Source organism: Melitaea cinxia, chromosome 1 (assembly GCF_905220565.1).
Source record: "Melitaea cinxia chromosome 1, ilMelCinx1.1, whole genome shotgun sequence".
Classification (NCBI taxonomy): domain Eukaryota; kingdom Metazoa; phylum Arthropoda; class Insecta; order Lepidoptera; family Nymphalidae; genus Melitaea; species Melitaea cinxia.
The window spans coordinates 9,037,419-9,050,736 of NC_059394.1; the positions used below are offsets into that span (position 1 = coordinate 9,037,419).

Consider the following 13,318-nt stretch of genomic DNA (forward strand, 5'->3'; position numbering starts at 1 on the left):
GAACTGACCATCTGAATAATTCTTCTCTTATAAATCACTTCTGCTAGGTTTCGTAAAAAGAACTTTCTTGAAATAAAATTCGACTTTCAATTTCTTTTGTTTTTTCAATTTAGTTTCCGAACTGCCAGTAGTAGATACTAGTCTGCCTGTTTTATATTAAGTAAATACGGTAGTACACAAGGCGTCCAAATTGACAAAAAATGTTGATTTAAAAAAACTTTCTCAACATATTTCGTAAAATTAACACGCTAATGTTGCCTACGTTTGCCTCCCTTTTTAAAAGAACCTCACAATTACTCCATATAAATTATATAATATCATTTCATGGATAAATGCTTGCTATACTGGCATAGACAACTAAAAAATTCAAACTATTTAAAAAGGAAGGTTAGGTATGCGTTAAGAAGAAGGGAGGCAATTTTTCCCTCATATCAACGCGGGTAAAACCGCGAGGCCCATGTACTATTTAGTACCTAAATTTTGTTAGTTACCGATAATATGTTAGACTATCCCGTTGGCACAGTTTGTAGTGACCCTGCTTTCTGTTTCGAGGGTTGTGGGTTCGATTCCCATCCCGAGTCTGACTATAATATAAATATATATATATACGTATTATTTATAAGTATGTTTATCGAAAAAAAAATGTAGCTATACCAGTCAGCTGTTACCTATAACACAAGCATTAAGTTGCTTACTTTAGGAACAGACGGCCGTGTGTGTATTGTGTAAAAAAGAAATAGTTTATTTACTTTGATTTATTTAATGAAACAACTTTTTTCGGATTTTATCGCGGTTTATTATTAACTTTTGATTCCCGACGTTTCGGATACTTTACAGCAACCATGGTCACGGGAGGACTGAGGTGTCAGACGTCCTAACGTTACAAAGTTATTCGAAACTACCCGACATACATCAATATTTTATTTAGTCCTATCTACGCAGTACTTTAGTACTTATATAGTATTAGTATTATGATGAGTACTTCGATTTATTTATTTATTTAACACAAGTAAAAGCTTACATATTATAAAAGAAATCAAAGATCATATAAAATACATAATTATGTACTTGAATGTATGTCGACTTTTTAAATGTTTTCTATTCATATTTTGAAATTATCAATCAATGTAAGTACTTCTCGTTATTCCAATATTTTATAAGAATGCAATATTGAATGTAACTATTTAAAATTAATTTTAAAAAATTTAAAAATTTTATTGCAAATATGATTGTAATTTAATTTATAGAGATTATTTTTTAGTGAATTCGCTTAAATGAAATTATAATGAAATAAATTATATGATAACATACTTTGTCAACGACAATGTATGCTAAATGAAATGAGAAATAAAAGGCTTATTTATTTATTTATTTATTTTATGTTTGTTCGACGACGACTGAGAAACATAACTTCCATTTTACTTAAATCTATAGTTAGATAAGAAAAAAAAACTACATTAGAAATAAACTTATAAATAGTCTCAACCAACTTTAATGAAGCTGAGAATATTCTGTGTATGTATGTGACATTTACCGACTTCCAAAAAAGGAGGGGGAATTCAACTGTATTTTTTGATGTATGTTACCTGAGAACTTTTGACTGGGTAAACCGATTTCGATGATTTTTTGTTAATCGAAAGGTGGTGCGAGTACATTTCAAGTTATATCAAATAATACGTATTTATTTAACTATTTTTTCGTCGACCTATGTTGTAATACTGCATAACTATTCACCGGGTTTACCGATTTTTATGAATATTGTTTTAATGCAAGGAGAACATGTCGATGTAATTTAAGTCAGTTTTTTTCGTTTGTGAGCGAACACAATTATTAGATATATTGTTATATTTAAATGTTGGAACTAAAGAAATATCAAATAAAATAATACTGGTGATATATAACATAAGGTTTTGGGGCCTCCTAGATTAATATATTTTTAATAAACACAATTAAATATAAACAATCGATACCCTCTCGATTTACGATTATTACATTTATAAAAGTGTTTCACTGAAAATATGTGAAAATTTTAGGTGGATAAAATTAAATAAAGTTTTTCGTCAAAAAATTAACAAGTACTTAATTTCATCATATTTAGTAATATTAAATTTAATAAATACTACTATTTATTATTAAAATGGTTCGATGTAAGCCTTGCGCCCCTTTAAGAAATTGCCAAAGCCGTGAATTACGTGGCGGCATACTTTACACAGACTGCTATTGTCTCCGTAGAAACGGATTGCAGTACGATTGCAGAAGAAGTGGTTGCCAGACTTCGCCATTATGTCAGGTTTTTCCAACACCATTATGCGGTCCAGCAATCGAAGCCTGTATCAAGCACTGTGAAAATCCACACGCAGAGGCATTGAGCAGTATTTGTAAAAAATCTAGATCAAACTAAATAAAGAAATGAATTGAAAAAATTGGACAAATCATAAAAAATATTATTTGGAACTAAAAACTTTTTGGAGAAATATTACAGGCATTTTTGTAGAGAAATAATAGCATGGAATTTATATGATTTCACTTACCGATTTAAAATCAGAATAGAGAATCAGAAAATTATTGTATATCGCCATGAATAGACCTATTTAGTAAACAGAACAGAAAATTATCAAGTAAATTTTAAAAATATTTAAAAATTTCCAAGTGAATATAAAACATTTTGTTTATTAAAGTCATAAAAATAAGTAAAATACTTTTTATACTCTCTTTGCAACACCACCGAGCTTAAAGTTTAATCATGTAAGTTCAGATCTTATTACTCATGTTAAGATTTTAATAGACGGTCGTATTTTTATCATTCTAATATTTCTAGGTGTTCTCCTTGTGGTCCCATGGTTTGTTACAAATATGAAGACTGTGGTCCACCGGTACGTTTTCACATTAAAATATTTTTATGAAGTTTTAATATAAGTTTAAAATAGTAGGTATTTAAAAGTAGATTATTATTATTAGTTGCAGTGTTTGCCTCGGTCGGCATTTAAGCGTAACGGACTGCAGGACTGTCAGTTCTTTCAGCAGGGGTCGATCCGATATTTATGTCGGGCGGGCCCTTGCTGTCCAAAGCCGTGTCCACCACCCTGTCCGCCGTGTGTACGCCGTCCACCTCCTGGGAAGACCTACGTGACACGCTTCAGTGATTTTGACCTTATTTCTCAATGGTGACGTTGTGTCGTTGAATAACCAGTTATGGGGTAATATACATTTTTTTCACGGCGGGCATGGAAAATTTTTATGAAACTAATTATAACGAACTTTGCAGAAAAGTAGAACTACGGAAGGAGTTCCAAAAGCCGAGGATGATGATGCAGAAAAAAAAGGATCAAAAGAAAATCAGCTTAAGAGGACAAAGAGCCGCGAACTCCGTGGAGGAATTATGTATTATAGCTGTCATTGTATAAAGAGGAATGGTCTCCAACACGACTGTCGCAGGACCGGTTGTGGTGGAGAACCCACGTGTTTAGTTTTACCAGATCCTTTATGCGCACCAAGCCAACTGGCACGTGCACGAGGACTTGCTGATCCTGCACCTCTTGCTGACCATCTCCGTGCTCAAGGGGGCACTTCAGGAAATTCTTCAGGAAATTCTTCAGAATTTCATCAGAGTAGCGGCAAAAGGTTTATAGTTTGTGAACTTAAAGGGTTGACGTCTGATGTATCATCAAATAAACCTAAAGAATGTTGTAAGTTTCCTTTATCTTATTCCAACCAAATAAATAATAATTGCTGTAAAGACTTTTCGACTAAAAGCCCACTTTATTTTATTGACGAAAAATCAATGAAAACGATTATCAAGCGCATACAAAACAAAGAATTGTCTACTCAGGGTTATCAAAAATCATATACTCAACAACAAAAGAAAGATATTTCCAAAGAGCCATGTAATAGACCGGGCTGTGTTCACTGGAAGCCGCCGTCGCCTTGCTTATGGGACTTACCATGTAAAGCAGATTGTTTTGAAATACCTATCAATAAGCCTGATCGATATTTAATAACTGGCAACGGCAGCTCCAAAATACCAGGCAGGTCGTATCAAGGCGGGAACGACCAAAACATAGTAATACTAAATTCTATAAAATAAATTTTATACAGGTTGCTGTACCCGTGAAGAGAACTCTTTGGGCACAACTACAGCGGCTGCAGGATTACCTGTATTAGTGATGAAACTATGCTAATTATCTTTCGGGTTAAGACATAATTTGCAACAAAATAATAAATAAATAATTACCAAGTACGTATGACTTTTACTTTTCGCTATAACTTGAGTTGAAGCTTTTCTACAACTAGCGAACCTTAATACATACAAATAACAATGAATTTTGTAGTGTTTACTGGAATATATACTTTATTATAATAACATTTAGGAATAAAGCGCAACTAGACAGTACTTTTCTTTCTACAAACAAAACGTGACAAATACTATTTTTAGGCCGTTGATAACATTTTTATTTCACTAAAAAGCATTTTACAGCATTATAAAAGTATTTGTATACATAATTATATAAACCACATAATTACACCTTAAACAAGTACTGCATGGAAAATTACTAGGTATGCCTGTATTTTTATTGTTATAATATTTAAAAAAATGTTAACGAAAATTAAGGTTTATTTAATTATAATGCAAAACAAATAACTATTTGCAAACATTTCATTAGGAATAGATTGTTAACTAGTTAGGTTGGTCAATTGCTCCGGGTAAAAATTATAAAATCAGTTTTTGTGAAGTTAACAAGCAGAACTCGTGTGGTTTAAGCATTTAAATCTACGAGGCTGACTGACGAAGTCAAGATCCTTAGTGTTCAAATCAGGGCTTATTTCAGCAAAAAACTGTAAATCGTAACACATATTTGTTTGGATATACCATACGAAAGCCTTAAAATTTTATATCAGCCGTTTGAACATAGCGCATAAGCAACGTGTCGCTTGACAGGTCTTCAAACTGGGAGCAATTTATTAGCGTGCAACTGCGGCAGGATTGTGCTACTGTTTTACTCGGATACATATGTACGCATTTATTACCGTGCAATATTAATTATTGACTAATATTTAGAATAATAATGCAATGAGGTTGTTAGTTGACTGACCAAAGTGAGGAGTTTCTTCAATTAGTGCTCAGTGTCCCCGTGGTCCCGTCCCAGGCGAGAGGGGGAACATCCCAGGGGTTTTAGTCATTGTGAATGGGCACAACTTGCGGCTCCCCCGGGCCGTGGGTATCTGTTACGGATTTCCCCTGGGTCAAAAAAGAAGTTTATTCAATGCGATAGCAACAAAAAAGACTTTTCATTACAAATGTCTAGCCTTGAACTTGTTTTGCGAGCTTGATTACTTGGACGTGTCCAATATGTGTGTCAAATACCCCTACTATTAAAAACAATAGCAATACCCCTGTCCGGTTCAATCTGAACATAATTGTGTGCAATAATAAAAGACCCGCACTGCAATCTCCAATACTTCCCAAACGTCTATTACAGAAAATGGAGGATGTATGATTTAGTAGAAGATGCCGTTTAGAATGGAATAGAATATTTTTTGGAAGTTTACGTTGAGTAGGAAGAGAGAAAATTAATTTAGTATCTTAAGGCGGTTTAATCAAAACTGAAAAAATTAAAAGAGAGAACGAAAACTGGTACATGGAAGAAATGTTTGCACAAATAATATATTAAATTAGGGACTAGAAATGTCCAGGTTTGCAGAAAAAGCTAGCCATCTATTCATGGTGTATCAAAAAAACGTATAGATAATATTGCTAAAGAATAACGTGACCCTAAAGTCACTGCACCTTATGCAGCTCAGCGTGGAATGTATCTCAAAAGAGACTAAATCGTGTTACAAAAGAATAAATTTCCAAAGTTGACCCTCATAAGTTTTCCACGACGTGAGTTCCACTAGAGTAGAAGTAAAACTTCAGTAAACTTTACGAAGGTTTTTTCAAAAAAGTCATGACAAATACAGAGAAGAATTGTTTTAAAATATCTCAATTACGCATTTTTGAATATAGTAAGGATGGAATGCCGTTATTGAAGTACTATCCATAATGAGGAACATTTATGTCGTCAACCTATCTATCTACCTCAGGAACTGGTGTATAACCAAAATGTTGCTATTGAAAAAGGTAAAATACGAGAATGTGATGAAATTAGTGAAGAACAAGGTTACATCAGATAAATTGTATTTTTACAAGGTTCTTAAAAGCAAAACCGTTGGGCCGAATGATGACATTTCTATTGAAGGCGATGATGGCCAGGCTGAACCTTTTGTAATAATTTTTGTTAAGGACTTGTTTATTTTGGTTTTCTATAAATATAAACTCATTAAATTTCTGTACTGATTGATATTTAAAATAGTAAATTACTAGTACGGTATATATGTTTTATTAACCATCGAAAAAAGTAGCACATTTTCGATATTTTGACGCAAAAGGGGGCAAATCCAAACTTTGAAAATTCGTAGATAGTAATTATAAAACTTACTGACTGACGTATCTTAAAAAAATAATTAAAAAGCGTAACGATTCTAACATTTTATTATTGCATAAAAAATTTGAGACAGTGTTACTTTTGAATTTTTAAAGTGATTTTTATTTATTTCCCAAAGGCGTAGAAATTTAGACTTCTGATGCAAGGTCCTCAATTAATAATATGACATAGATTTGTAAATCTATAAAATGTAAAACGTGTAACAGGTCACAGGTACTTTGATATAAAACAATTTTAATATTTATTTTTTACTTTTTTTAAATATATTTATGGCAGCCCTATTTGTACATCAGAAATTATTTGATAAAATACAATTTTCAAGCAGTAAGCAGACAAACATATGGTCGAATTAACTTAGAACCCTCCACTTAACTCGAATATTTCAGTTGTTGCCATACTAATTGTAAGATATTTTTCGAATTCTGTATTGTAGATGAGGAGAGATCTGTAGAACATTATTTATTTAAGATAATTGTCATATCAGATTTTGACATACTCTGTCAATTTTTAATTTAGCTTATGTATTTTATTTTCTGATTAATACATTTTTATACAAAAATATGATATTATTTCGATCCTGGTTTTCAATTCTCCCTAAATACCGAGATACGGTAAAATATTTCAATCGATATGAAAGTGGAAGCCACGGAAGTGATGCAAGCAAAACTGACAGTTTAAATTCAAACTCAAAAAATATTAATCCTAAAACATGCGATGTGTGTCGGTCATATCCATGCGAGTGTGACCCATCTACGCCAACAATGTACGATGTAAGGAACCATCCAAACTTATGTGACTATCAATTTTATTGAATTAGTTGCTCTAAAAGAGTTTTATCAAGTTATTTTCCTTTAATGTATATTTTTATTACTACTTCATTATTTTAATTATTAAATATTTTTTTAGAACCTTTATTTAATTATTTTTATAATTATCATAAAAATTTAATATTCGATAAAAATTTAAATCAAAAGTACCTACCTACTCGTGCATTTTCAAAATTACTGAACTAATTGTAATACTTTTAAGTTCTTCAAGAAACACATTTTCCATGTCGGAGAGGGATTTCAGCTTCACCTACCACGGTGCTGCGGGTTTGCGCACTTCTAAACTAGATGGTCGTTTTTATTATTAAGCTTTTAAGCACTCAACATCAATAAATTAATTTCTAGTACAATGTGCCCAACTAATAAATCGCACTTATGTAGCGTACTAGATTAAGTTCCAATACAATGTTCATCATAGGAGAAGAAGCCTTTACCCAGCAATAGAAGACATATTTACAAGCTTTAGCGAACAGTTACAGTACAAAAAATACCTATAGTAAATTTAGTATTTCTTATAAATAGCATTAGATCACTTCTCTAGAATTACCCTATGACCATTCTTCTTTATTAAGGAAGACCTGTCAATGGCAGGTGAAAGGCTGAGTGAATTAATTAATCTCTAGAAAGACGCACTATATTCCTTCAGAAAGTCCTGCTTTATGAAAGCGTTCATGAGATATTCCCTGCCTATTTTAAGGTATCTTGGTATGATGGGTTTAAGAAATAATAATCTTTATGTTAATTTTTAGTGCAGAAAATATGGACATAATTTACCATGTGATAGTGCTACACCGCATTTTGAAACCATACCGAATATACCAACGGGTATCTTCAGATGCACTGCTGGAGAAGTATAATTTTTTCTTTAATACGCTTTTTTATTATAGATTCATAACATGCTAACACTATAGAATGATTTATAACACCTGTACCGTCAATTTTCTTTTTTTTTACTGAACGTCTCTCACAAGAATACATTTATTTTACCATTGTTTCTCTCATAATTAGGACGTGCTGTAAAAATGTAATGTCAACTCTATTTCAGGTCCTCGGTCGAGGAGCTAACAAATGCTCGTATTATCAAAACCCAGAGTACTTTTCCTACCATCATATGACGTTTTATGATATGCACTTGCTCTTAAGATGTTATCGCAACCCTAGTCCTAATACTGGTAGAAAGCCTTAAAACATGAAATAAAATAAATAATACCACTTTTTTTACTTGTAAATATAACAAATCTTTTTATTAATGTTAATCCTTATTAATTAATTGTTAATGTTTATCCTGGTTAACCAATCGTATCGTTTTTTTTATCGTTTTTTATTTTAATGGTTAATGTGCTAATGTTTGAAAAGCTAATATACACTGATATAAGTGTAACCACAACTGTTCCGGTATATTTTATCAGATTTGCATCGACATTTAAACTTACAAATAAAGCAATTGGCACTTTCAAAAATATTGCTTTGGCTAAAGTAAAAATCTTACGTAAAAGCCTTTATATTTTTATAAATATTAAATGTTCACGATGACTGGCAGGCGATATTTTTTATTATGATAAGAAATTATTGCCTACCAACAAAATTGTTATTAATAACACCCAAAAAAATATTTGTAATCCAATCCCAGATGATGACGTTATAAGATAACATCTAGATAATGTGATTGATTGTAGCTTAATGACCATACAAAAGCAGTCTTATCACAAAATATATGATATTGTATGATTAAAAAAGGATTTCGATTTATAAAATCACATTTTAGCGTACAGTACTTTTATTTTCAGTACAAAGTGTAAACTCCATACCTACAGCTATATTTTAGTTTATAGCTTACTAGCTGTGCGCGCAACTTCGTCCGCGTGGACTTTAACAAAAAGTTATTGTTCAGTTCACAGAGTTATAAAATAAATAAATTTCTAAAATAAAAGTAGCCTAAGTTACTCTTTACTATATCAGCTATCTGTCAGTGAAAGTCCCGTCAAAATCAGTCCAGCTGTTTTGGAGTCTAGCCGCAACAAACAGACAGACAGACAAAAATTGTAAAAAAATGTTATTTTGATATATGTGTCGTGTATCCATATGCATTTAGTAAAAAGCGGTTATTTTAATATTACAAACAGACACTCTAATTATATTTATTTGTATAAGATTCGTATTAAGAGTTAAGTTAGTCTATAATTTCACTTAGCTTGGCTATTGCTCCCTGACCAATTAAATCGTAGTAAATTAGGACGTCGTCTTCAAGTTGATCAGTGAAGTAAGCCATTCTGGTAGCCATTTTTTGATATATGTATCCATTACAAATTAACACTCATTCGGTTGTATTATACACGGCAACGATACGGACAGGATCAAGCACAGATAAATGATTTTTGCGTCAGTGTAGAGATTACCATCAATGTATAGAATCGTTGTTATACAGGATTACTTGTAATATGTCACGATCACTTTAAGGGGTTGTCAGGAATGTATAGGTATGGGTAATTACAGAAAAATATTTAATAAAAATCCATGTTCACCTATTTTAGATTTTTTTTTTTTAATTTTATTATTATTGATTTGTACGATTTTATTTTTGTGTTACCCACACATTAGGAAATTCTAAACATTTTTTTAAATATCATATTTAGATTCGATTATTGGTGAAAAACCCCCGAATCTATCACTTTAAAGAGCATTTAAAATAAATTAATTGACGAATATTCGTAAAAACTTCATAGAATGATAAACAATATTCTAAATAATAATAAAAAACAACAAACATAACGATAACTTATTGAATTTTCAACCCTTGACTCACCAAAGTTAAAAAGAGGAAAATAATTAATGTCTTTGTTTTACAAACATATGACGTACTGAAAAAAAAATCTATCAACGTGTATCTGCGTATTATTTTAAAAATATCTTCACATCCGAAGCTATCCAACGAGCTACAATAACCATAGTCAAACTCAAAACTAAAGTCTCAAAATTAAATAAATTGCAAGCAAAGAAAAATAAATAAAAAATCAATTTTATAATTTTTTAACTATCTTTATTTACATGACCCGGTTCAGTGGAAGATCATATGTGGTTACGATCCTCAGCAATGAGGAAACGACGAAGAAGAAGACTTACATGATGTTATTTCAATTCATTTTCAATGTGGAACCCTTCATTACGAATACAAAGGCGCTTTCTTTTCCTTAAAGTGCTTTTTAAGACACTTGTTCGTAAAGTTTGCCTGATTTGTTCAGCAGCATTAATAATGTGAATTTTCAATATTTCAGTCTTCGAAACAGGTGACACATCATACACTATATTCTTCGTGTGACCCCAAACGTAATAATCCATAGGAGTGAGGTCTGGACTCGCTGGGCATGGTATAGGGCCCCCTCGGCCGATCCAGCGATCGGGAAATTTCAGATCTAACCATTCTCTCACTGATCGGCTAAAGTGAGCGGGACAGCCGTCGTGCATAAATATCATCTCTTGTATGTATCTTAAAGAAACATCTTCTAAAATATCTAATAAATGATATCTTAAAAAAAATTCATAGTTTTCCCCGTTCAAATTGTTAGGCAGAAAATATGGGCCAATGAGTTTGTTTGGGGTCACGATATTAAGTTATCCGAGCAATTGAATAAAATATATACAAGAACCCAACAACAACCGTGGGGCAGTGGGACCCTTTTCAATGGTGGATGACGAGCTTTACACCCTGTTCCTCACAAACCCCAAAATTTAAAAAAACATTTTTAACTGAGGTAGCACATCAGGAAACTTCCTAATAAAAATATGAGGTAGCCCGACTGGGGTAGTACACCTTTTGTTATTATATAATGGGCTCCCCCCAGTCTAGCTTTAGAGCAGAAACGAAGTCGAAGATGGAGCGAGCTCGCCCAGAAGAAGCCTGTTCACTCGCGCTTTAAGCATGTTCGGGTTGTATGAACTCGGAAATACAGTCGCCGGCAGGGAATTCCACTCCTTGGCCGTGCGCATTAAAAAGGATGATTCGAAGCACTTTGTACGTATGAAGAGTATATTAATCGGGTAGGGATGATAGCCTGCAGTACGTCAAGAAGTCCGGTGGAAGAAAGGAGATGGGTATGAGCTCGTGCAGCTGCAGGGCACACTCTCCAAAGTATAATCTGTAAAAGACCGTTAGACTGGCAACTTTTTTTCGGTGAGCCAGAGTGTGAAGAGACTCCACCAATCTGGCGTTACCGATTAGCCGCTTGGCTCTGGGTTCCACTGAGTCCAGTGTGGCGAGTTGATATTTAGCTGAGCCATCCCACAAGTGACTGCATATTCCATGCACGATCGGACTTGAGCTTTCCTCGACCTCGACCTTACAGAAGATCATAGCTAAATAATACTGTTTTCAAGCAGTGTTCTATTCCTGTTGGTGAGTAAAGTGGCCAGAGCTCGTAGGGGGAGTAGGGGATAGGGTCGGATAACGCGCTTGCTATGCTTCTGGTGTTACAGACGTCTATAAGCTACGGTAAGACCATCATGTAAGTCGTACGTTTTTTTTTTTTGCCGATCTCATTCAGTCTGTATCATCCCACAGCTGGGCACAGACCTCTTTCGTTCTCTCTCTCACTTGGGACAAGGATTGGAGCTTAATTCACCACGCTACTCCACTGCAAGTTGGTGGATATGTTCCCTACTATGACCTAGTTATATAAAATGAAGAATAAAATAAAATAAAATACTTTAATACAAATGGTTGACGACGCCTACAAAAAATTCGCTACAATATTTTGTTTCGTCACAGATTTTACGTTTGCTATATTTATTTAAAAGGCGCTCCTTCATTTTGTCTTACAAGCAGGTATTGGACTGTGAAGCTCGTCTACGATCACTTTAGTAACAGATCTATCCCATCTCTGGAGTCAAATAAAACAATAATCTTTATATATAAAAAGACAAGTCCTCATCAACGCCCAGCCCTTGTACCTAAAAAGCTGAAATTTGGCAAAGTTTCCATTTATGATGTATGCAAGGAATAAGGAATAATATTTCGAAATTCAACCCTTAAAGGGGTAAAATGATGTTTCAAAATTTGTATGGCGAAAAAATGTTAAATAGACATTTTGATTCGAAACTTCGTAGGAGTACTCTCAAACATAAATAACCAAATACGTCTTTCGTGATTTTCCGAAATGGGGTAAATAAATAATCGACATGGCCTATTTATGTTTTTGGGACGTTGATTGCGTAAATGGCATTAATATAAAACGATCTATAATGAAATGTATGTATGACAATATATGTGCGAAGCAGTAACCCATAATGTCAAAGACTTTGACATTTATCATGACATAATCAAAAATATATCTATATAATTAAATAAAATTGGAGTGTCTGCTTGTAATATTAAAATAACCGCTTTTTACTCAATGCATATGGATGTATACACGGTACAAAATAACATTTTTTACAATTTTTGTCAGTCTGTCTGTCTGTTTGTTCCGGCTAATCTCTGAAATGGCTGGACCGATTTTGACGGGACTTTCACTGGCAGATAGCTGATGTAATAAAGAGTAACTTTAGCTACTTTTATTTTAGAAATTTATTTATTTTGTAGTTCTGCGAACTGAACAATATTTTTTTAAGCTCCACGCGATCGCGGGCACAGCTAGTATGTATAATATGAACTGCAGACAAGGTAAAACAAATATTTCATGTGAAACCTAGTCATGTTTTATAAATCTTCGAAGTAGTGGTTAGATTTTTTTTTTTGTACTTGTTAATAAATAGCTGGTGCTTGTCTTTTGGTCTCATTGACGTTCAATCAAGATCTCACGAGTACTTTTTAAGTTATCTCTAATAATGCATATTTACTAGTTTTTCGTCTACCTTCGTTGTATTACTTGTCAATGTAATTGAAGTTTTTTTTTCGTTTGCGAGTAAACACAATTATTATAAAACAATATTATATATATATAAACATAATTATTAACGTGGGGTGCATTTTACTATATTTTGACAGTTGCAACTAGAATAATTGTTACATTTAAT

The 13,318-nt window shown here is 32.9% G+C and overlaps 2 protein-coding genes across 2 annotated transcripts; both read left to right on the forward strand.

Annotated features, from left to right (window-relative positions):
• Positions 1–2,137: 2,137 nt before the first annotated feature.
• LOC123662818 lies at positions 2,138–4,237 on the forward strand. Its single transcript, XM_045597642.1, has 4 exons — positions 2,138–2,244; positions 2,819–2,873; positions 3,266–3,686; positions 4,096–4,237. Exons 1-4 carry the CDS (start codon positions 2,138–2,140, stop codon positions 4,176–4,178), a joined length of 666 nt encoding a protein of 221 aa, XP_045453598.1. The 3' UTR covers positions 4,179–4,237.
• A 2,805-nt stretch (positions 4,238–7,042) lies between these two features.
• LOC123662927 lies at positions 7,043–8,495 on the forward strand. The gene is made up of 3 exons (XM_045597726.1): positions 7,043–7,252; positions 8,059–8,160; positions 8,355–8,495. Exons 1-3 carry the CDS (start codon positions 7,043–7,045, stop codon positions 8,493–8,495), a joined length of 453 nt encoding a protein of 150 aa, XP_045453682.1.
• The last annotated feature ends 4,823 nt before the right edge of the window (positions 8,496–13,318 follow it).

Bases quoted from the DNA above. Each gene is read 5' to 3' on its own strand.
- LOC123662818 (XM_045597642.1), top strand. From the start codon at position 2,138: ATGGTTCGATGTAAGCCTTGCGCCCCTTTAAGAAATTGCCAAAGCCGT. The intron at 2,245-2,818 runs GTACGATTGCAG...TAATATTTCTAG, and splicing joins CTCCGTAGAAACGGATTGCA to GTGTTCTCCTTGTGGTCCCA. The intron at 2,874-3,265 runs GTACGTTTTCAC...CGAACTTTGCAG, and splicing joins ATGAAGACTGTGGTCCACCG to AAAAGTAGAACTACGGAAGG.
- LOC123662927 (XM_045597726.1), top strand. From the start codon at position 7,043: ATGATATTATTTCGATCCTGGTTTTCAATTCTCCCTAAATACCGAGAT. The intron at 7,253-8,058 runs GTAAGGAACCAT...GTTAATTTTTAG, and splicing joins CTACGCCAACAATGTACGAT to TGCAGAAAATATGGACATAA. The intron at 8,161-8,354 runs GTATAATTTTTT...ACTCTATTTCAG, and splicing joins TCAGATGCACTGCTGGAGAA to GTCCTCGGTCGAGGAGCTAA.